General features: G+C 34.9%; 1 protein-coding gene across 1 annotated transcript; it reads left to right on the top strand.

Moving 5' to 3' along the window:
- LOC116176228 lies at positions 1-23,123 on the top strand. Its single transcript, XM_031494709.1, has 4 exons — positions 1-182; positions 242-727; positions 781-1,327; positions 22,936-23,123. Exons 2-4 carry the CDS (start codon positions 314-316, stop codon positions 23,121-23,123), a joined length of 1,149 nt encoding a protein of 382 aa, XP_031350569.1. The 5' UTR covers positions 1-182; positions 242-313.
- The last annotated feature ends 2,135 nt before the right edge of the window (positions 23,124-25,258 follow it).

The raw sequence follows: 25,258 nt of genomic DNA, 5'->3' as shown, positions 1-25,258 counted from the left end.
GCGGTGCGATTTGTAGCCAGAGGGCGAAGCGAAGCGGAGCCCGAGGGCTACAAAGCACCAAGGGAAAATGGCATTTCGCTCCAGAGGTGTATATACTATTTTTTTGCATTCGCGTCGACGTTTACCTATACTCTTTAAATGAATTGATGGTTCTTTGAAGATTATAACCACATATTAATCAGGTTAGTGGAGAATTAAGTATAACCGTGGCAACCAATAAATTAAAATTTAATCATGTTAGTCGAGAATTCAGATAAACCATGGCAACAGATAAACAAACAATGTTTGCTGTTGAAAAAGTGCGTGAATTAAAATGGAAGTTGCGGGTTGTTCTGAAGAACCTTATGAAATTACAAACGCCGCTAACGCCGCTGTCGTGAATTTACTACCTGATAAGTCGAAAAAGTTGTATGAAGCAGCATATAAAGGTTTTAAAGACTGGTGCATAGAAAAAGATGTCGCGACCGTCACCGACAATGTTATGTTGGTTTACTTTAGCGAAAAAGCCAAAAAGTACAAATGTTCAACGGTATGGGCACAATATTCCATGGTGAGGTCTTGTATGCTCATTTACGACAATGTTGACATCAACAAATTTCCAAAATTGATATCATTTTTAAAAAGGAATTCTGATGGATATTCTCCGAAAAAATCGAAAATATTTAATAGAGAAGAGGTGGAAAAATTCTTGCTTGAAGCTGACGATGATACCCATCTTATGCGAAAGGTAAAATTGCGTTTACTTAACGTATTAAACATTGCTAACCATTTCCTCTTTAGGTTGCGTTGATTTTTGGAATATCTGGCGCATGTCGCACTGACGAATTGGTCAATATGACACTGGATAACGTTGAAGATGTGGGGTCTTCTTTCATAATTACCCTGCCACATACAAAAAACAAAACATCCAGAACGTTCGTTATAGCGAGTAATGAAGGCGGTAAAGTGGATTTTCTTCAGATAATTCGCAAATACACGTCCCTTCGACCTGGAACTAACCATGGACGATTTTTTGTTTTCTACAAGAACGGAAAATGTACTCAGCCGGTTGGGAAAAACACGCTTGGCAAGGTGCCAAATATGATCGCCAATTACTTAAAATTACCAAACCCAGAACTCTATACGGGGCACTGCATGAGGCGTTCCTCCACCACTCTATTGGCGGATGCTGGAGCTGACATCACCACTATAAAACGGCATGGTGGGTGGAAGTCCACCACAGTCGCGGAAAGCTACATTGAGAACTCTGTGGCCAACAAAACGAAGATTGCAAATCAGATTATTCAAGGTAGCACTACCTCAAATGTCAATATAACATCGGGAGCCAGTTCTGATTCGAATCAATTGATTAATAAAATTCCAGCGGTAAATTTTACAAAATGTGAAAATATAACGTTTAATTTAAATATAAACAATGTACCTTTTTAAGTTTGAGTTAATATAACCTATATAAATATCAGGGAGTTTTCATTATCATTATTTCTCAAGGGACTGAAATGCAATTTCTGTCCCTGTTTTGTGATCATAGAAACGGATTTTTACCCTCGCGAGTGCAAAAAAAATATTTCAGTGTGCAACAACCAAATGCAATCGATTGTAACCAGCATTCTGGAATATTCCAGATCAATTCCAATGTTACATTCGACTTACGACCTTCAGTACCAAGTTTGCTGGCTACTAGTTCAAAAGTTACAGCCCTTTAAATTTTCTTTCGAAATTGGTTTCTAGTCTATAACTTTTGATTGAGAAGTCTAATCGAAAAAGTACGAATTGTTTTGGATTCTACGCACCAAAATTAATAAGAAAAAGTGTTGTCCCGAGAAATTTTGGTGAAGTCAATTTTTGGTAAAAAAGGAAGGTTATACACTGCCTTTTTTTGAGCCCCGAAAAAAAAATTGTCTCAGGTCGACCGGGAAAAAAGATTTTCTTATAGAATGTGGCCTGTAGAATCCATAATTTCAAACAGTTCCAGGATTGGGCTACTAGTTCAAAAGTTACAGCTGTATGAATTTTCTTTCGAAATTGGTTTCTAGTCTTTAACTTTTGATTGGGAAGTCTAATCGAAAAAGTACGAATTGTTTTGGATTAAAACATATCGCCGTCATTACTACCCCGCCATTGAGTGGGCGTTAAAAATGACTTAGTTGTCAGATGGGGGATTGTTTTGCACAAAATTAAAGCGTTCGAATTTAGAGAGCCAAGGCGAAGAGGAGTCGAGCAAAAAGTGTAAAAATTTGCCTTTGAATGTGTGTTATAATACAAAAGATCTCATTAATTAATAATTAATAATCATGTATTATATAATTTGTAACAATAAAATCAAAATTAAGGTCTTATTAAAGTGTAAAGTTACTGATGTAAATTAGACGCGAATCCAGTTCAAATTATTAAGTAATTTAGCAGTAAGAAATGAGATGGCCATTACAAAGTAAATGTTAGTAGATTTTTAGCCAACAAAATATTAATGTAAAAAGGGAGATGTATTCTTAAACAACCCGTTAACATTTTCTGATTTTTCGAAATACACAAAATTTGACATTTTGGTTTTATTGTTTTTGCTGGTCAGTAAAAAAACCAAAAACCCATTTGTAGCAATTTTCATAAAAGACTAGGAGATCTCCAACATAAGCAAGGGAAGTAAAGTTTATTGGAAAACCATAAGGGCTAATCGGCGATATTTAAGTAAATTTCCTGTAATGTAGTTTTCTCGTTGGAATTTCCACTTTTACCCAAACAAACGGAGTGTCCAAAAAATTATTTGCAACGAACGGTCTGTTGCAAATCGCATCCAATAGTAGGGCTTTAAAGTAGGGGCCGTGGCACAATTTCAATATTTTTAGTGGTAATAGTTTTAAGTAGTCCTGTATTTCGTAATTACAAAAATATAATATTGTCGTAAATTGAAGATATAACTTTTTCAGCCGCAGTATAACCTATTTTAATGTAGAAAATGACAGCTTATAATACGCTATTAAATTGTTAATTGTGAAAATTCTGTTGCATAGTCAATAACACTACTCACAACTATAAAAAGATACAGGGTGTCCCATTCAAGATATTGATATTGAATTTTATAAAAAAAAGATATATAGTTTCAGCATTAGCGAGGTGATTGTTGATCTTTCACACATAATCGATTAAAGAAACGAAAATATTAGGTGTACCACAAAATTACACTTGATTTACAATTGATCGATTAGCGAGCCAGACTGATTTGGTTCCGTCAGACTTCCACTAAACTGGTTTATCTACGTACGATTCTGTATCATTGTTATTTATTTCAAAACAGGAGATTAATCAAATAACCCTTGTAGTTCTCCGTTGCAAATGCAAACTAATGAACGCTTCTTTGTCTTTGAGATAAATACATTCTAAATAACATAATTTAGAAGATAATTGCACTAATAGGATATCAAATTTTTGAGATTCTGATTTAATTTTGCATGAAATAAAAAATTTTTCAGTGTGCAACAACCAAATGCAATCGATTGTAACCAGCATTCTGGAATATTCCAGATCAATTCCAATGTTACATTCGACTTACGACCTTAGTACCAAGTTTGCCGGGTTAGAAGTAAATTGTGAGCGAGGAAAATAAATAAAGTGACTAATGTGCCTGTAAAGTTTTCTTGTTAGTTCTATTTAAGAATTATTATTTGCCGAAGAATGTCTCGTTAACGGTCTGGACATATTTCTATAACAAGAATATCACTCTTAACTACATGACAATAATTAGAATCGTTATAGCTTCACAAAAAAAAATTAAGAAACTTTTAAAGGTAAAATGGCTGATACAAGTAACTTTTTAAATGCTCTTGTAATTGATTGCAAACACCTAGCAGTTACATTCTTTAATGAATTACATATAGGATACCGCGATGCTCCTGGAATAATATTGTAACGTAATTTCAATTACCTGATTTATTTAAAATTAACTATTAATGAATTTATAACATGTAATATTATCACATACGGACGCGAACTTCCCTAAGTCACCTAGGAATCGATGGTGGAACTACTCTTAAACAAGCTTCAATTTGCTTATGTAGCAAACCGAAGGTTTCTAGAGAAATCACGGAACATTCTCAAGAATTCCCGAATAAGCAGATCACATTTTCCGGAAAGAACGTGTCGCATTCACATTCATTCCTTGTAGCCGGTGACTAATCTCGATAGACTTGATGGCACTTGGTGGTTAAAGTTAAAAAAAAAAATATCCTTGTAAATGGGTTCGATTGGTTAGCCATAAGGGGTATTTTGTATAAAAAAATTTGCCGTTACTGTTATTGATATTGAAGCAAGGGTTGAAGTAACCTACAAACTTTGTTTTTGGATTGCGCATATTTTGGCACAAAATGTAGATATACATGGTGCCCCAAAAAGGCGTGGCGCTATTTTGAAAATATTTTACATCAATTCGGCCTTCAGAGTATCTCTTAAATACCAATTTTCAAAAACCTACCTGTTTCACTTTCCCAGACACGTTTAATTGAAGCTCCCAAAAAGGCACCCTGTGTTGAGAAGAGCAAATATCATTTGGTTTTACTTGGTCTGCTTCCTAGAGAGGGAACCTTTGTCGCTTTGATTGCACCTCGACTCTTGACTTCCATGTTGCGCGCTTGGCAAACATTCTGTTAATCAAATCAACCCCTTTTCAAGATACAGCGGTGGGATGGCGTAACTGAAAGTACGACCTTAAATTTCTATTTTCCCTGGTATAAAATTCGTTAGTAGTGAACATTTTAACAAATGATTCATAACATTTTAGGTGGGTGGATTGTAAAAGGCCAAAAGCGTAAGCATTGACGCAGAACTCCTACGTTACGTAGTCAAATTCTAGATGTCTTTGTATCAGAGGGTGTGGGTCTTGTTCGTCATTGGGCCGATTATAATTACTGAAAATGCATCTAATTTTCTATAGGGAGAGACGATTGAGACCAAGTTCAAATACCCCCATGCCACCATATCACCTTACGTCTTCCACCACCTACACTGTCTGTTTGTCTTACTTACAAAGAACCGAACTTGATATTTGTTTTAAAACTTTGTTTTGCAATCATTCACTCATCGAGCTTCTTAGCTAAAGTAACTTTTAGACGGTGTCATAAAGCATTACTTTACTTGTTATTTCAACACGTTGAGGTTAAGCGTAACTGTCGTCTCGCAACCTCGCATAAAAACATCAGAAAAAAACCCTACCCTTAAAGCTCTCAAGACCAAGCGCTTTTTTAAATACCTTTTATTTTCAAATCTACATTCATTTGCAGCTCATTTCGTAACCATTTGCATTTATAAATTCCGTTTCGAATTGAAAAAGTCGTAATAACTCGAACACGAATCATTTTCCCCTTGGAAAATTATAAATGATTTATCTCCTCTAACGGCATTCACTTGCGCCATCGTAATTTAATACGAAAAATCCTCTCGCGGGTATTGATTAAATGCCACTATAATTTACGCTACATTTGCTGGTAATGAGAAAAACGTTAAACATATTGATATACGAGGACGAAACAACAAGCGAAAGTGTGGAAGAGAAAGTTCTATGTCGCGATTTTTTTCTTACAAAGTGGACATTATTTGGGCGTAAATAAAATTTAAAAAAAAACATCAATGTAACTGTTTTTGTTGTAATAACAACGCCCGCACTACTTGGCAGCAGAAGTCGAGAAGCGAGCAATCCTTACCCCATACTCACGAGCAAAGCCACCGTTACTTTCATGTCCAAACGACGGACGTTTCGCAGCACATCTGAGTGGCAGTCGGTGTTAAAACTGGTCGTCCTTTTTATATACAAATGGGAAAAGAAATTGATCATAATTTTGTGCGTAGGAAAAGACCAGAACTTATAAAATATATTACGAACACAACCGGGCGATATCAGAGAAACCTTTTTCGAGACGAAAACCTTGGCATAGCCCACACAAATACACGAAATAAATCAACAAGTACAACGAAGGCAAAAGAAACTTCACAAAACATTTCAAATTCAAGATTCAAGGAACGTCTTTTTCCCAAAAATATCAACGTGCATCGTTCCAACTCTTCCAAGCTAAAAGGCGCGTTTTACTCCAAATCTAGCTCCGTACCGAATTCGATGAAACCGTACCTACCTTAACGCTGTTTTCTTCAAAAGTATATTTCTTTTATTCCACGTGACCACCATGGAACAATTTTAGTAACAGCGCGAGATTTAGATTTTGCTATGCGGGGTTCTGCAGATTCCAGGATGGAAGTTGTAAGAGTGTCCAGAGTAAGATTATCGTTTCGTGGAGGAATCACTTGTTCTGTGTAGTTCTTCCAGTTTGCCAGCTGTACTTTGTTTATTCTGCTGTTTTTATCTCTGGATATCATTTTCCTAATGTTCATGATGAGAAAGTGATCGCTATTAAAAACGAAATGGTAGGGAGGGAGGCAACCATAGTACTAGCATGTCCATTTTGTGTTGGATCATGTCGTACATGGAGTTCCAATTCGCGACTTGTGTGAAACCATCAACATCGCTAACGGGTTTTTTACATTGACTTGTTTTTTTAGGATTTTCTAAAGGTTTGTCCGATTTAGAAATTTGTAAAGTATAAGTCACTGTTCTCAGTGCATTCGCTAACTCTCTGTAAAATGAAACTTGATACGTGTACGAATTTTTGTATTACTAAAGTAACTACTCATCTCTGTTACTTAAAGTGGACCACAATTATCTTTTTCTCGTTCAGAATAATTAGATTAGAAATAATTTACTTACTTTTTCTAGATGAACCCGATAGATTTTTGGGAACGGAAGTTATGATATGTTTGTTATGAAACTAACAGATTTTTTATCGGCTAATGTAGCAAAAAAAAACATGAGATCGATCAAATATGACGTGTCGCAATGTTTCGATTGTCGGGTAACCTCAAAAGAAAAAATAAACCCAAACGTTTTTGGTTTTATTTCTTAAATAACGCCCCAAGAACCTACATTTTGTGAATACATTGATGAGTCTAACATAAACACATAATCCCAGCGCTTATTGTGATTTAAAATGAATTTCTATGCTCCCAGAGACAAACCATCTCAATCCATCTCAATGAAGTAGCCTGTTCAAATCAGTCATGTAGGAATAAAAAGATTTCGTTGATAAACATTCTTTAAACAATTGGGTGGGTTGACCTGATTTTTAATGCTCCAGCACAATTTTTCTCAAAATTATGAATCGTTATACAACCCGAGTACAAACAGTCATTGCGGTGTAGTAGGTGGGTCAGTAGGTTGGACTAATTGGTTGTGAAATACTGAAAATTGAGGTTAGCCTCAACTTTTCTCACTTATAATTGCACAAGAGGTTTGTATTTTACCGAGTAAATTTGGGTTGTTTAGGTAATGAAAATCTGTTGCCTAGCAATTAGACGAGAAAAACTGTCAACTAATAAAAATGCGACACCGCAGGTGGAGCATTTTTAGGTTGACAGTTTTTCGAGTCCAATTGCTAAAAGGAAACAGATTTGAATTGCCACAACCCAAATTTACTCGGTTTAAATACAAACCTCGAGTGTAATTCGGCAGGACAATTTAACGAACAAGAAATTCACCAAACTAATCAATTATTGACAGACGTCAAACTAGTCATATGGGTAAGGATAATGCGATAATTGGTTCGAAAATGAATAAGTGAAAAAACCACTAGTGCATTTGTCGCTGGAAAAGTTGCAGGTAACTTTTGCCGCTGTCAAAGTGACAATTGCACTGCGGCTTATGCGATTTTTTATACATGAGTTGAATTGTCACTTATAATTGCACAAGAGGTTTGTATTTTACCGAGTAAATTTGGGTTGTTTAGGTAATGAAAATCTGTTGCCTAGCAATTAGACGAGAAAAACTGTCAACTAATAAAAATGCGACACCGCAGGTGGAGCATTTTTAGGTTGACAGTTTTTCGAGTCCAATTGCTAAAAGGAAACAGATTTGAATTGCCACAACCCAAATTTATTCGGTTTAAATACAAACCTCGAGTGTAATTCGGCAGGACAATTTAACGAACAAGAAATTCACCAAACTAATCAATTATTGACAGACGTCAAACTAGTCATATGGGTAAGGATAATGCGATTATTGGTTCGAAAATGAATAAGTGAAAAAACGACTAGTGCATTTGTCGCTGGAAAAGTTGCAGGTAACTTTTGCCGCTGTCAAAGTGACAATTACACTGCGGCTTATGTGATTTTTTATACATGAGTTGAATTGTCAAAATTATTAACTTTTAGGTTCCCTGGGTACAAATCTTGGTATATTTGGTTATTTTAAATAACGATTAATTAAGTAATCCGCTAAAGGGAGGTGTTTTGAACTACATAAAGGTTTGTCAGATAACACTTGTTAGAAAGTGATTTTTCTCAAAATTATGAATTCTCTTGGTCCCAGGAAACAATTAATTATTTCGTTTAAATAAAGTTTTATACTCGGCAAAAAATTAATTATCAATTGAATTTTTATTAATGAAGCAATCTGTAGGTGTAAGATGTTCTGAATTTCTGTCGGATAATATTTTGGATAATATTTCGGTGGGAGGTTTTTCACTTCTAGTAAATTTTGTCTAAAGTTATTTTAAGGGACACCATGTGTTAATGAGATTAAAGAAACGTTTTACAGTTCATATTTTTATAGGAATTGAGACCTAGGTTGATCCCACCCAAGATGTTTTTTGCTTCAAAAATCAAATGACATTTCTATTATGTAGTTAAGTAAGACGTTCTGAATACAAATCAGGGTTTGTAATTTTGTAATTTTTTAAGGAATTATGTGAATCTGCCTAGGAATTTCCAGCGCCCCACTCTCCCAGGAACGTTTTTCTTTGTTCGCAATCATTTTGCCCCCTGTGATAAATGTAGCGATTCAAGATAGTCGTTTGTCCGATTTTACCTAGCATTTTCATTAACGTAGCAGTTATATTTTTATTTATTCGGCACAATCTACACTGAGGTGTACCGTGGAGTTAAGGTGCCAGAAATGAACATTAACTAATTAGTTATTCCAACGATACATTTCAATTCAAATCAATGTTATTCGAGTTAGTGTGAACGTGCAATGAAATCAAGAACTTTCCTAAGTTACAAATTTAAGGAAAATACAACGCATTGTAATAAAATAAATAACGACAAATGGATTATGGAAAAATCATGAAGTTTAATAAAGTTATACTGAACTAGCGATACGAAACACTCCAAGTATATGTATAACGAACGCACTTGAAAATGTAATATCAATCTTTCATCGATGTACAATATTGCAAAATAAAGAGAAAAACTCATAACTTAGATAGAAAGTTCCATTACCTATTCATTATGTAGATTTACTTTGAAGATATTACAGTTAGGAGTAGGCAATAAAATCTTAAGAGTGCTTAGTGATTGAGGCATTACTTTTCAACTTTACCAGGCAGGTTTTCTTCTGCGCCAATTCATTTTAAAATAGGATAAGCATATAACGGATAATGGAAGTGGAAATTATTGCCCTTTGAGTAATAATTCGTTTTGACATCGGTGCATTATAATTATTGATTACAAATGTTACAAATATCAACACCTGTGATCATAAGAAGTATATCTGATTAAGGTTGTTATAATTTCCATCAGCCTTGCCAATTGCTGAAACACAATGCTAAAGTATTTCATTGTTAGAATAACCCCGTACATTGCACAGTTATAATTTTGAATTTAATTTATCGAACATTATTGTCAATTTACAGGGTGTCGATTTTCTAATAAATTGCATTTTTGTTGGAATTGTAAAGAAAGATTCGGAAGACGTGGTCTTTTCCGCGTCATTAGATTTCTATAGACATTGTTTGAAACTTAAATTAAGATTAGGGACCGTGGTCACGAGAAGTGATTTAAAGAGTTTAAAAAATCATTGTAAATAGAAGAATCTGTAAAATGGAGGACACATTGGATCTTATTTAACATTAGATTTTCGTCAATACATTTCCATATTCACAGTGGATTCGTCTTTAATTTTTCTCAGAAGAAGATCAATTTAATTTACATCAAGGAAGAGATGCTCAGTCCCTTTAATAAGAAAAATCTTATTTCAACATACGGTGTACTTTGAGTTGGTTCCATATCAATAAACATATAAATGGAAACAAAATAGGTCTGCCTGAAACTCGTTCTTTTTTAATTTTCCACCACAGTTAACAAGCGCGTTTGACCTATCTTATCGTGAAGTAAAAAATGTATCTTTGAGAATGTTTATTGGGTTATTTATGTGACCTTCCTCATCGATTAAGGGTAATTGAAATGGCACACTTGTTGTATTATGGCGATTATACGTATACTACACGCAACGTAAATGCCTAGACACACAGAGAACGTTATCTATCTAAATCCACTTAAAAGCCCATTCATCCATAATTCAAACGTGACAGTAACAGTCATAATTAAGGTAATTAAGATCTGAATTAGTGCTCCCCAGTTTATTATAGATCAAAATTGGAACCGTGCATTAAGTGAATTAAGAAGCGGCGAGTTGCCCCCTAATGAAACTAAAATCGTGGAGTTTAATTGGCGTGCGTTGCGCTATTTTTGGAAACTTGGTTAGTAAAACGATGCCAGAGAAAAACCGAGGCGCGACATCAAAATGAAAAGCGACAATTCTACGAAATCGAAAATGCTAAATTCCGTCATAGAAGAAGTATTCTATTTTAATAGACGTGTTTATAGTACCACTCAGCATTACTGTTATAAACAAATAAGTGTACGCTACTAAAATTACGCCGTACAAATAATCACACATGGAATTATAATTAAATTTCCGATCTTTGTCTTGTAGAAATGGGGGTATTTTAAATTTGTCGGGCGATAATAGATATGGGGCTTGGCGATGTTTGTATTATTTCCCTTAGGGACGAGTGATTGCTCCAGCCACGGATGTAATAAATAAAATATTAACAATGTTCATAGGATAACTCCTATCTTGGGCTTGACTTTTTTTAGCATAATATTTATGTCCATCCACTGTCCCTGCCAAGAGAATATCTACCTGTTAGTTTAGGCAACAACCACGATGACCTTCAGTGACAGTTGACAGTAATTTAACCTTGCAATTGGCGCATGCGCAGAACTCAAGGTCAGGCCCGGATCGGCCTTACTTAGCTACTTGTGATGCCTTGCTTCCACGTTATGTCACATGCCCCTTTGATGTCAAAAAGCATTAGCTCTTTATCATCAAAGGTCTTTAGAACTTAGGTTGAACAAAGTTGTCAACTGTTGATCGACCTTGCCGATATCCCGTCTGATATGAAACTAGTTGCTTTCCAAATACAACTGGAGTTTTTGCAACTGCTTGCCCAAACATTACGTCAGGCCCATAGAACAGGTAGCAAATATCCGGTTGCGATTTTTCTTGGGTAGAAAATTCCGAAGACGAGTTTCTTTAACCAAATCTTCCAGCCGGAGACTATTCGGGGTGCAAATCTTCTGAGGCTGAATCTTCCTGGAGCGAATCGTCCTGGGTATGAATATTCGTATAGGTACGCTTTAAAATTGTACTAAAAAACAAAATATATTTCCAACGACGACAATTAAGAAAACCATTTATAGGTAAATTGCATTCTGGAGGAATTATCTGGAACTATAATAACCAGCACTCAAAAATTTTACCAAAAAAAAGCCCCAAGTGTTTCTATGGCACTTGAAATACGAAACCTCAATCGCTTTTATCCCACTACTGCATTATGGAAAGCTTATAGTTGAAATTTGAAAAAATCGCTTTGTCAAATTTGAATTACATTTAAAACAAAACAACGATTAACATCCACCATCAAAAAACCAGCGACTAAAGTCCATCTCTCTTAGTTAAAAACAATTTCTTCGAATAAATTTCACCTGTGTTGACTACGGCGAAAAAGGATCTGCGATAACACGTCGTTATCTTGAAACTAATTAGCTTAGACAGCGATAATTCTCTTATCGCAATGGCCTGAGGTAACACTTTTACAAAAGATATAAACTTAATCTTTTAACACGTATTTCTTTACAATTAAATAAACAAATACAATAGATTAAAATTGACAACATTAAATGATTCTTAAATTTAAACATGATTCTTACCTTTGGCATTTAAAAACAAACAGAATTTCTTGTGGAGGCTTGATTTTTTGAATAGTATTCTGGACAGCCCTTCATAGTTTGTATTTCAAGAGCCAAAGGAGTGCTTGAGATCATTGCTTGGTAAACATTGTTGAGTTCTGATTAGAGATCCAGTATCCAGAGAGCCCCTCAAGATTTCTTGGTTTCTCTAATAAGGTTTAGGCTGGCGACGACTCTCCACCTTAGTCTAGAAGCCTAAAGGAACGCGGGTTCAAATCCCAAGTCCTATCTTCATAGTTACACCTTTTTACATTTGCTTTGTCGAAATATATAAAATTGATGGATACCGGAGCGTTTTCAGTAAATCATTTTTTACCTCACTTCTATTGCGAATTATATTTCGCAGATAACCTGAGTTTGGCAAATTGAAAACCGCCCGAATCTAATTTATTTTAGAAAATTCCTAAAGAAAAGAATGAAAAGTGTTGACGCTCTGTCATATTTTACTTTTCATCGTGCGCTGGTTAGTGCACGCCTCGTTAACAATAAATTTATTCCTAAGGGCTCCCTATTCTCGTTCGATTTTTTGTTGTCACATTATTCAATTTGTATTGTGGGCTCGCAAGAAGAAAAAAAAAATGTAGGCATACTGTTTCAATAACAACCACGGCTGTAAGGATAAGAAATCGGATACGCTGACCTACACAGGAAACGTGAATCCGTTACTTCCGATTACTCCACGTGTTTAGCACACAATGGACTAATACATTGCGAAATCCGACATCTCATACGTCAAAGATACGAGGCGGCATTTTTGCGCAATCTACCTAAATGTGAAAGAAAAGGAATGTACGGCAAAACAAAATAAATCTTTCTCCTTGAATCTCATCTACACACTTATTCCGCCGCTTGCCAAAAAAAGATACATAAAAAATTGTTGTCGTAGCTCATCAAAATTGTTACACCAACGTTCATCTATAGTAGCATATCGAACTTTTTCAGGCGCTAATTTCTTCCCGATGAAATTTCTGATTTACATCCCGATTAAGTATTTGCGCTCTTATTTAAATTCTTACTCTAATGTATAGATAGGTATTTTAAATTCTTACGCCATCTAGGTATTTACTTTGTAATCCACTAGTTTAAGATGTAAGTTAATTTCTGTAGTTAATTTGTTCCAAGTGATATAGATTTCTTATTACAACAGTTCTTTGTTTTGCCGATAGAAGGCATTCTAGTGTTATCGATTTCTTATTACGGTAGTTTTTTGTTTTGCCGACCGAGGTCGTGCAGATGCTTTCCATGCTATGTCTGATCCTATCCCTTCTTCTCTAATTTAGTATTGCGCTCAGTTGTATTTCTGTCTCCTCAGTGAAATTCCTCCATTCGCATTGCTTACATGCAAATTTTCTTTTGTACGTTGTTTTGCTTTGTTATTACGACGAGAATTCATTTTTGTTAGTTTGATTACATTGTATCCTTTATATTAGCTTTGTATATTAGTTTTAGAAGTTACCGAAACTTGGTCCGAAGCGGATATCTACAATTTTTAGTTCAATAGAAGACATTCTAGTGTTATCGATTTCTTATTACGGTAGTTTTTTGTTTTGCCGACCGAGGTCGTGTAGATGCTTTCCATGCTATGTCTGATCCTATCCCTTCTTCTCTAATTTAGTATTGCGCTCAGTTGTAATTCTGTCTCCTCAGTGAAATTCCTCCATTCGCATTGCTTACATGCAAATTTTCTTTTGTACGTAGTTTTGCTTTGTTATTACTACGAGAATTCATTTTTGTTAGTTTGATTACATTGTATCCTTCATATTAGCTTTGTATATTAGTTTTAGAAGTTACCGAAACTTGGTCCGAAGCGGATATCTACAATTTTTAGTTCGATAGAAGGCATTCTAGTGTTATCGATTTCTTAATACGGTAGTTTTTTGTTTTGCCGACCGAGGTCGTGTAGATGCTCTCCATGCTATGTCTAATCCTATCCCTTCTTCTCTAATTTAGTATTGCGCTCAGTTGTATTTCTGTCTCCTCAGAGAAATTCCTCCATTCGCATTGCTTACATGCAAATTTTCTTTTGTACGTTGTTTTGCTTTGTTATTACGACGAGAATTCATTTTTGTTAGTTTGATTACATTGTATCCTTCATATTAGCTGTGTTATTTGTTATTGCTACGGTTGCTTTGTATATTAGTTTTAGAAGTTACCGAAACTTGGTCCGAAGCGGATATCCACAATTTTTAGTTTTAATTATTTGTTTTACTTCGAAGAATTGGCTCATATTATCTTATGCGTCTTTTGAATTGATTAGATGAATAGAAATTAAATTATTTGTGGATTATAAAGTAGTTCTCTTGAATTTAACGTCACGTTTATGCTTTTCGACAGACATTGTAAGGATAATCCGTGGTCGATCAAATGTCATTCGAATTATTGATTTTTATTGAGTATTAATTGAGGTTTTAGTATACGATTGCCGAGTATCAGACGTTGGCATTGCTTACGCAATATTTTATGTGCCGCGCTATTCACTACCCCCTTTATTTGTTTGTTTGTGTTGTTGTCTGTTACGGATTAGGCAGAAAGCGTCCTTCTTGAGCTCAACAATATGAGCTTACCGTGCGCTTATCTCAAGGCAATTTTGTTACGTTTGCCCAAAGCGAACCTTTCACATATGTTACACAACATCGTGTATCACACATTAACTTTTAAGTTGTTTTACCTTGAATATCTGTCTTTAGATACTATGATTCAGGATTAAAAACTCAAGTAATTAGTTTTTTCGTATCCTAAAACAGACCTCGATCACTCACAAACCGAATTCAGGAAATTACTGAGGACCACTGTTTGTGAGAATGACAGTTTCATAAGCTTACCAGCAGTTTGAATGTATTTATATCATTCCCTTTCACAAAACTCTGTATAGCTGAATGGAGAAGGGCGAAACATTCCAAAGGAGCAATCACCTACCTATAATAGAAACCCATAAAAGTAATGCCTGTGTTAAATATAAAGTGGGAATTGGGTAAAAAGTCATTACTGTTCAATTGAATACAACACTCTAATAAAGAGAGGGTGAAATTGGAAAAGATTTTACAACTAGGTAAGTCTTTATGTGAACTTTTTTATCGCAATGAAATTGTATTACAATAAGGATTTATGTTCTGTACACTTTTAAGGTTGTGAAGCAAAAAAGCTTCCCTGAAAATGAGGTCATACTTACCGTCTAATTTAACTTTAGCGGCATGATATAATACCCATTATTTATACCGGTACGTAATGAAAAAAATTACAATAGATCTATCTACGTTTGGAAGTGATACTTATCTACCAATGTTAAAACTGTCAAAAAAAGTCGTTTTGGGGTTTTGGCATCGTGCTCAATTATTCTACTCACCTGTAATTAGCACTATAACAACCTTATGACGTAACATACTATTATATCTCAACAAAATTTTTATTCGTTGTTAACATTACAGTGGCTGCCTTCCTCACAGCCTTCCTAGATTTATCAAAAGCTTTCGACTGTGTGTCACCTGAACAACCTGAGCTCTTAATTATCTTACCGTCTTAATCTTAACTTTAGCGGCATGATATAACACCCATTATTTATACCGGTACGTAATGAAAAAAATTACAATAGATCTATCTACGTTTGGAAGTGATACTTATCTACCAATGTTAAAACTGTCAAAAAAAGTCGTTTTGGGGTTTTGGCATCGTGCTCAATTATTCTACTCACATCTCGACTCACCATCACTCAAAATGGTTTAATTTACCAATCTCAAAGTTTGTTTAATAGCATTCCGATGTATGTTAGATCCTTAAAAAAATTTAGAACAACAGTAAAAAACTTTCTGATGTCTAGTGCTTTTTACTCCCATGAGGAGTTTCTGGAATCTCTATAAGATCTGATATGATTGTATTATTGTGATTTATGTAGTTGGTTATTAATATTAATTGTGTTATGTTTTATATCGTTGTTATCATGTTATATTGTTGACAAGTGTAAATGCCTCCTAAGGCGTAATGCATACAATAAATTCATTACAGAACATTTCCACTTTCGATTTGGCCGGAAATAGCTCTTGAATTTTTTTAACAGAAAAATTTAAAAAATACAAAGTGATCTATTTAAAATAAAATTGCCAGTCAAACCAGAAATGAAAAAAATGTCATTATGGTCAATAAATTGGTTGCTATTTACTCTGTTACTCCCTAATTTAAAAAAAAATGGTTCGCAAAAAGACGTTTTTCTACAAATTGACGTTGCGATAACGCAAACTTATCGCGAGCGGAGAAAAACATGAGATAAACTTTTATCTTACAATAGGTACGTAAATTCTTGACAATTAAGTAAACGAAATAAACAAAAGTAAAAATAAACTACAATACGGCTAAACAAAAATTAGACATCGTCCATATTTCACAAATTTACACAACATTATATATTTGCTAATATTTCGATATTGTGCAAGTGTATATAATTTCCAACATTCAAGGGATAATAAAGAAAGACTGTGTTAAACATAACCTCTAAGTGTAGAAATACTTTCACCTCCTATTGTATTTTGTCCTTTATTTGCTTTGAAAAATATAAAATATAAAGCAACTTACATTTCATTCAGTTATTTCCACAGACGAACGGTTTCCTTCATTTTGATTACCTATTCAAGCACCAGCTAGATGGTGATGTCGCCGAGCGAGCAAAGACGCAACGAACTGAAAAAGATGAGAATTAAGAATCCGCACCGCTTGCTCAAAATTAAACTAAATTTATTCATCTGTGTATTTCTAAGCCACTATGGCATAACTATTCCTCTGCCCTTAGCCTCCTATCATAAAATATGAGTTCGAGATTTGATCAACGTAGCTAGATTGTTGAAATACCACAATTAATTTTTACTAATGAAGTCGTAAATATAGCTTTCCAGTTTAACAGTCTGTGGTAATTCTATGTGAAACCTTTTCAAACGTGAAAAGAAACTTTGACGTGGGTGGGGTTATTACCATTAAAAGTAAAAAGGCGTTTTAATTAGGGTCTGTTATTTAAATCGGTGAAGATTCGGTTTTAAGGAGATGGGTTTTAATGTCGTAATTAGTCCATTAATTTGAAAGTCTCTGAATGTGGGTACAGTATAAAGCTTTCTTATTTCAAGGGGTTGAAACTCTTAATTTGTTTAAGCTTTTTTAATGCTGTAATTGCAACTACTTAAACCGAAATAAAAATGATTATTAATTGCCTTCGACTAGATCAATTATTATATCTAACAAAATTGATACCTCTTTCATCTCCTGGAAAGAATGTCGGATGATTAAGTATATAAGTACCTATAGATAAATAAAGGGAAGGTAAAATCTTTGTATACTGTATCATTTATAACACATTGAAGACGGATTCTGAGAAATTTACATATTTTTTCTTCAAAATGAGACCTTTGTGTAACTTACGTTTTCTACCTTGAAAATCGTCAAATGAAATTTGCGTGTTGAACTCGAATATGGGTGTAAGACCTAATGTATTACCCAAGCAAAGTTACACGAGGTAAATTCGGTCGGAGATTATCTTTATCTCAAACGCGGTAGTTGCCGAATATTTCAAAAATCCCGATAGACATTGAGGTGCCATGAAAGATCGGTGTAAAGAACGAAGGTGGATGTGACATGTTTGTTCATGAACATTCTAGAATACTCGGAGCGTTCGAAAACGTTCGAGTTCGCGGTCTTATAAATTATGCATATGTAAAGGACAAATAATACTTTAAGTGTTATAAATCAATTCATTTTACATTGATTGTTAATTAATTGTAAATAAAGTAAATAACGTATTTAAATATAAGTTACGGTATTGTTTAAATTTGAATCGGTTACAAAATTTCTATACAGAACCGTCAAACTTAAATGTTGCTTACTTGGTAATTATAATAGATACAGAGTCGGTAGAGAACTAGTAGTATGTTTTTTACGCTGATTGATCAATTGATTTTGTGTAATCAGCTTAAAAACACACTAATTACCCATCTAATTTAACAGACCTTGTATCATAAAGGTTTCCAACTTTGTTCTTATTAAGATTGAAGGCCCTGTATAGTAGAAATAAAATTAACCTACTTAATTTAGGTACATTATTATGTAGGTAATATTTCTTACCGAACAGACAAACTTTCCATAAGCGCCTTGCATTCTGCTTCCTTGTGATATTCATATTTCCTCTTATTCTATATTATAATTCTTAATTATACTTTCTTAAAATTAGCGGTCGTTTTAAACCTAATCTAAATGAAGAGGATAAACCTCATACGGTTACTTTTTAAACCTTAAGTTACTGTATTGTGTGCCACCCTTTTAGTAGTTAGAAAATTCCTCACGTTCGGGCGGATTAAGAAATGGTCTCACACAATCGAATTTTCTATTTTAAATCCGATTTGAAAGAGAAAATAATATAATTAAGCCCATTCTCTGCAGAGAACGCGGTTTACTGAGTAATTGAGTTTATAGATTACTAGCTGCTCCACTTCACGATTTGCAATTCTAAATTAAAAGCTTCGAGGCTATTGTTTCATGATCACGTAATCGCTACTTTTTCTTGCAAATATTAACTCCTTTGGATATTCCTGCTTCGTAGTTGTTTACAAGACTTGTAACCAATTTTATACTGTAGGGGTGTCAGGATTAAAAGCCTTCATAATTATATGAGTATATTGATGTTAAATTTAATAGTGAATTGTAACTCACAAGCGGACTACATATTTATGGTGCCAATTCCGACCGACCACTGTTTTTGGTGGTCGGGTCTAATCCCTCAACTACCTGCTCTCTTGCCATCTGCGAAAGTGAGGGTAGCTGCTGTAAAACTTATAAGTCTAATATTAGGGAAAAGGAAAAAGGCCAACGTGTTTCATTCCTCTGACTACAGCGATACCGGAGGCGGGCTTCTCAGGGCTTCCTGGCCCTCTTCAGCCAGAGAACGGGATTGTAAGGATGGGTAAAGTTAGGGATGGAAACGGAAGGAACGGAGTTATGGTGCCGAGGGGGAGAGTACTGCTCCAGCATTCGCCTCGTAGATTTCAACATAATGCTAGCATTATGCGAAGCTACGTATGTCTGAGGAAAACCCCCTGACTAAACCCCAGACAGAGCAGTCGGCAGCGGGATTCGAACCCACAACCTCCCGAATAGAATCGGTGAGCGCATCCACTGCGCCACGTGCCTCGGTAATATTAGGGAATAATCATGCTACAATACATTTTTTAATTCTCTCCAATATTATTGGACTTTTAAAAGCAAAAGCAACAAATGAATAAAAAATAAAACTGAATTTGTATCTCAAGAATCACTTAGTCTTACTCCATAAAAACAAACATGTTTTTTTCCGCAGTAGATTATTATATTTACATCTTCATTAAAAATATTAAATTTCTGCTTAAAACTGAACAAAAATATCGTATACTGAGTATTTTAATTCCGAATTTAAGAACGATATTGATTGTTGAAACTCATAGTTCGTTTTTTACCTACCTTAACTTTCACTTTCTTATCTGAATTTCATCATGAAAATTTAATGTTAGACTCGATTAAATTTTTTTTAAAATCCGGGTACACGTTTACTACCCCTTGCTTTTTATTTCCTAACACTAACCTTAGTTATACCCTTAATTTTTTCACTGTTGAAAAAATGAACTATTTATATATGAGCACCACAGACCCTTTCACTAGGAAGTTTTTTTGCTAAGTACTGAAAAATTGAATTTTCAAGAAAAATGGTTTCAAATGAAATTACCTCCTTGTCAATAGGTCTTGAGATAAACACATGTAGATACCATCACCGACAAAATTAATGAACCTTACTGCTTCTTAGGCAACCAACTATCTACCACTATCTAAAATAGCAACGTTGAAGTGTAAGTCTTCCGACGGGTATCGGTTCACTTGGTCGATAATAAGAATTTTTGAATTACTTTGTTGGTTTCTGTTTATTTAAAAACTCTATATCTTCAACTGCTTGACGTCTTTTTACTTTATATTGGTACCAAAAAAACTACTTGCAGCCATAAAACTCGTTCAAAAATATTAGCAACAATACATTCAAAAATAAAAATATATACAGGCGACGACACATGTACTATTTAAATTTTTAAGTAGTTTTTTAAAATGTCGTGTCTCAGTTGTCAAAGTTTCATTGCAAATTTTTCAAATTTTTTAGTTAATGCAACAATGCTCCTTTTCGGTTGGAAAATTGTTCACGTGACACGATAATTGGTTTATTTTTCGTTTGAAACTAAATAATACTCTAGAAATAGAAAAAAAAGTTTATTCTGGGTCGCGTTTTACAGGATACGACCGTCGGATCAAGTTCCTTAATTCTATGGCGCTACTCGAAACCCGGATTTCTTTTTTGATTTGTAATACTATATCCTCGTTACGCATATTTCCTAATTAAGACAGGATTTCCGCTAACTTTGGCACACAAAAATAAAACTTATTGCTATATATATCCGCAAGTTAAGTTTTGTGCGCTTCCACAAAAAAAGGACATTAATACGACTGTCGTAAATATCGAAATTACTACTCCCGGTAAAAACCAATTTGAAAAGGGAGATTAAGACGGTCGCTTCTAATACAACTCTCTTACTTATTAATAACTCTATTACTATTATTAATTATCTTAATGCATGTATTTTTTACTACTAAATAATCCATGATAGTTGGTAAGTTTTAAATATTCACTTTGCGAATTTTTTATCCGTGGCAACGTCATTACGTCATTACATTTCACGTGTACGTCCCTACTAGAAAATTTCCTCTTTTCTAGATTTCCGAAAAACGATTCTGAAACTTTTACCAAATTAATTACCGGACTTAATGTCGCGAACCTTTTTATTGCTAGTAACGTAACACAAGCTATTACCCTGAACGAAACAACTTCGCTCTGTTTGGTTCAGAACGACATTTTTTAGTTATTTACGTTATAAGTCCGGTAGGTTACTTGTAACAGTACGAGTTAGACATTATGGACGAGGCGACGTCAGGAGCCGAGTCAAGAATGTCTTAAACGAGTACTGTTACAAGTACTACCGGACGTATATCGTAACGTATTTTATTTCATACTGTAAGTCTGTTTTGTATCATTATTTCATTTCAAAGATTACAAAATTTTATTATATTGTAAAAATCACATTACCTTGTTTCTGTGGCAACGGCCGTTGCTATAGTTTGTAGTTTGTTTACATTGAATTTTTTTCACTAAAAATGGACGCTATAAACGTTGTGGGATGTTCCACTGTTCCCGATACAATCCTGTCGAAATCTCATGAAGCAACCGAAAAGTTGGTTCCTAAGAAGTCGGCCGCAAGGTATGAAAAAGAGTACTAAGTGTTTTGCCAATGGAGGAACGAACAAGGGGCGAAACAAGTAGAGAAAAACGTCATGTTGGCATACTGTTTGGATGCAGTAAGTTTTTGAATTGAGATTTTTTTGCCTGGGTTTCGGTGTTAAAGCGTCATGGGGCATGGAAAAGCTCATCGACGGCAGAAAAATACATCGAAGGCTAGGTAGAAGGAAAAGTTAAGATTGCCCGTATGATACAATAACTGATAAGGCGGCGAAAATTTCATTGAAGTTCTACAGCAGAAGAAATCAAACATTACTAACTCGACATCCAGTAATAACCCAGGCGTTAGTGTTGAGGGCAATACAAATTGTTTCATTACAATCAATGTTAATGTTTGAAATAAAGAATTACAGCCAAATTTATGTTGGGGTTTCTAATTAATTGTGTGAAGATGTCAATGTATACAAATAACAGTCCGGTAAGTGTTGCTTAGCGACACTTACCGGCTCTGATGCTGTAATAACTCACCTACCGGAGTCAAAATGATAGTGTAATCGGACATCTACCGGACAGTATGAAATAAAAACATTTTTTTTTTGTATTGTGAACGATACGGTTACTACGTCCGCCATACAAACGCGAATGAATTACCAATTCTCTTATGGACCATGCACTGGTGGCCTCGGTTGCTAAAACGCGATTTAATACAAAATCTTCCGGATAGATCCCCTTAATGTCTTACTGAATTAATTACCCCCATAAAATGGCGAATTGTTAACGAAGGATTCATTCATAATTCAATGAGCCTTTCCTATTTCCATTTTCCAACCTTACTAATTTAATTTAACCCAAGAACGGTGAAAGATGTCCCTTTGAATAAAAAATTCACGAACTCTTGTATTTTTTAGAGGCGCCGAAATATCTGGGGTGGATATTTTACAAAAAGATGTATGTGGTATAGAAGTAATTCCAAAATCGAATATTTTTAAGGACATTTACCTTAAGCAGTACAATCAGTAAAAGGGTAAACTCCTATGTCAAAATACAATTTAGCCCCAATATGGCGACCGGAACCAACGGCCAATCAAAAACAAGATACCCTGTTGTTGTTTAAAATTGAGTCGCTGCACTGAATCCTACCCAACTTTTATTTTTAAGGTATGTTGTTATGCCAGTGTATAGTTCATATCAGGAATAGACCTATTTTTCCATCTATACTATAAAAGAAATATCTAATTAAGTTGTTTACGTTCCGAGTATCACAAAATCGCAATTCAAGGGATAATACTAATGTACATGACTTTCTCTCGGCCTGAATATAGAACAAATTTCATTAGGAGATACCTTATTAATACAGTTTTATTACCTACGTCCAGAATCAAATAACAATTTCTCGCCGCAATTATTTTTACTGCTCGTTTACGAAGCCGCATACCGTTGTCTAAATGTGAGATATCTAAGCCAATTTTAGCTTTATGAAATTGTGCCCCCGTACTCTCTACGACAAGTGATCTAATTCGTTCGTCTTTTTTCAGGTGATCTGATGGATATTCTGGCACTGACCAACTCCGCAATCAACTTTATACTGTACTGCACCATGTCGAGGCAGTTTCGAGACGCGTTTCATGAAGCTTTTAAAGCGAAGATCTGCAACCTGTTGAAGCGCTCCGATAATCTGTCTTCACAAGTCGATAGTATAAAAACCCATGGTTCTTACGTGTAGTATATGTTAATCTAAATGATATTGTAAACTCTTGTGGCCATTGACAAAACAAGAAACCACAATGAAGCTTTTATAAAACGTACGTGTTTCAACAGCCATCTTCGGCAAAGAAAATAACAAATCCTGCCTTACTAATGCAGAAGTTCTGGATTACGCCAATCGCCATTCATTAGCAAGCGTGAGGGAATGTAACTAAGATAAGAAAGATATTAAATTGGGTCCCTAACCATTCTTCATGCAGAGATCCACCTAAAATCTTTCGTAGCTAACCCAAAAAACCCAGCGGATGATTCTTTTGCTGCCGGAATCCGTACCTTTTTGTAATGTGTTATTGCGGTTTCTTGGTGTTTTTGTTACCTAAGTCGTATATAATAATCTTTTGTAAATCTTTAGGTAAGCTAATTGTTATATTTCCTGCAGAATGAGGAAGAGTAATAAATACACTACCTTTGCGGACCCTGTATGTGGAAGACCGCTGTCAGCAAGATTTATTACTTTCCTTCTCAATCTGAGACCTATTACAATATAAGAGTCTCATACTGTTCTGCTAAAGGTCACCAAATGCTTTCCCTTTGAGCACCTAGTAGTCTAGTAGAGCAATTTTACTGAGCCTTCCTGCAGTTTGGTAGACCGACTGATAAGGAAAGGAAAAGGAGTAGGGTTGCATGATAAACTAATCAATGAAAGCAAATGTAAATATACGCGCCGAAGAAACCTCCAACAGCGCACTGAAGGTACACTGTTTTCTAATAATTGTTAAATCCATGTTATTTAATTGTAAAAAATGTCCATGCTTGAGTCCCACATGGACATAAATGTATTTGTACACATTGTACAGTTATGATGAGGTACTTGTTAAAATAAGATAGATGTTTGCTTCATTAACTAAGCCCTTAAGTAAGATCAATTGATTATGTAGTATTTGTACGTTACAATGTTGGCAATTAAAAATTTATTTTAAGATTACACCTCAGGGACAGGGTATATAGTACTTGGTAACTAAGTAACAAATAATACTTAATTATAAAGGATCCGCATAAAAGAATTTCGGATAATAATAGGGTGCAAGTGTTGGATTGGGATTTTACCACAGAGAATTCATTCTTTATTCATTCCTTGCACTCTACATGTCCATTTCCCAATCAGAAACTAAAGAATATTCACATTTGGAACTGCTACAATCAATCTATACCTCGGAAACTTCCGATTACTTAGTGATTTGACTTTCTGGGCCCCAGAGAGTTGGGGGAATTTATCTTTGGGGCTAACAATAGGTGCCTAAGAGCACAGTTCCATTCCAAATTAAGTGGCTCCAGTAGCGCCTCTCCACGAAGCGTATTTAAAGCTTTTAAAGCCCTTAGACCCGTACTGCCATAAAAGCAGAACTATTATTATTATATCGTACGTTTGAAATTCTCAAAGAGTTTTTCATTGGGTTTCCTTTTTAGTATCCCTTCGGATATGTTTTCAATTTGACATTTCTTCACCATTTTCTCTTGAATTTGTCTTCCACTTATAAATTTCTTTTGTTTTTTATTGAATATTCCTTTGAATTTAATTGCGAGTGTTTCTTTGAGCTTCTCTTAAATTATTGTGGGTCCGTTAACTTGGCCCCCCCCCCCCACTGAGAGATTTTCATAGTCGTATTATTTTGAAATGAATGCGCTCGTTATGCGCTCATATGCGCCACCGATAATAACTCTTGCGCCATTATCGTTTTTTTAGAAATCCGAAAAAACATTGGGGGGGGGGCCAAGTGAACGTAGCCCCCCCCCCCCAGTACGTATTTTGTCCCTTGTAATTAGGTCACCTGATACATTTGGTTATGCGCTCAATTGAGCCACTTGAATTAAAGCTAGCGCCATTACGGTTAAGCCATAAACAATTTTTAAAAAGTGGAGGGTCTAACTTAGCGTTTTCAAAAGTTATTTCCGGAAGTGCGTCCATTTTGAAAATATTTTACATCGATTCGGCCTTCGGAGTAACTCCTAAATACACATTTTTAAAAACCTACCTATTTTACTTTCTCAGAATCGTTTAATTAAAGCTCCCCAAAAAACACCCTGTATAGTGTTTCTGAAACACTATAATGGCGCCAAGATTTTTGTTTACGGCGCATTTTAGCGCATGATGAA

The sequence above is a fragment of the Photinus pyralis genome, unplaced genomic scaffold (assembly GCF_008802855.1).
Source record: "Photinus pyralis isolate 1611_PpyrPB1 unplaced genomic scaffold, Ppyr1.3 Ppyr1.4_LG7, whole genome shotgun sequence".
Lineage (NCBI taxonomy): Eukaryota > Metazoa > Arthropoda > Insecta > Coleoptera > Lampyridae > Photinus > Photinus pyralis.
The sequence above is the reverse complement of the archived record's forward strand: the minus strand, read 5'-3'. Positions and strand labels throughout refer to the sequence as shown.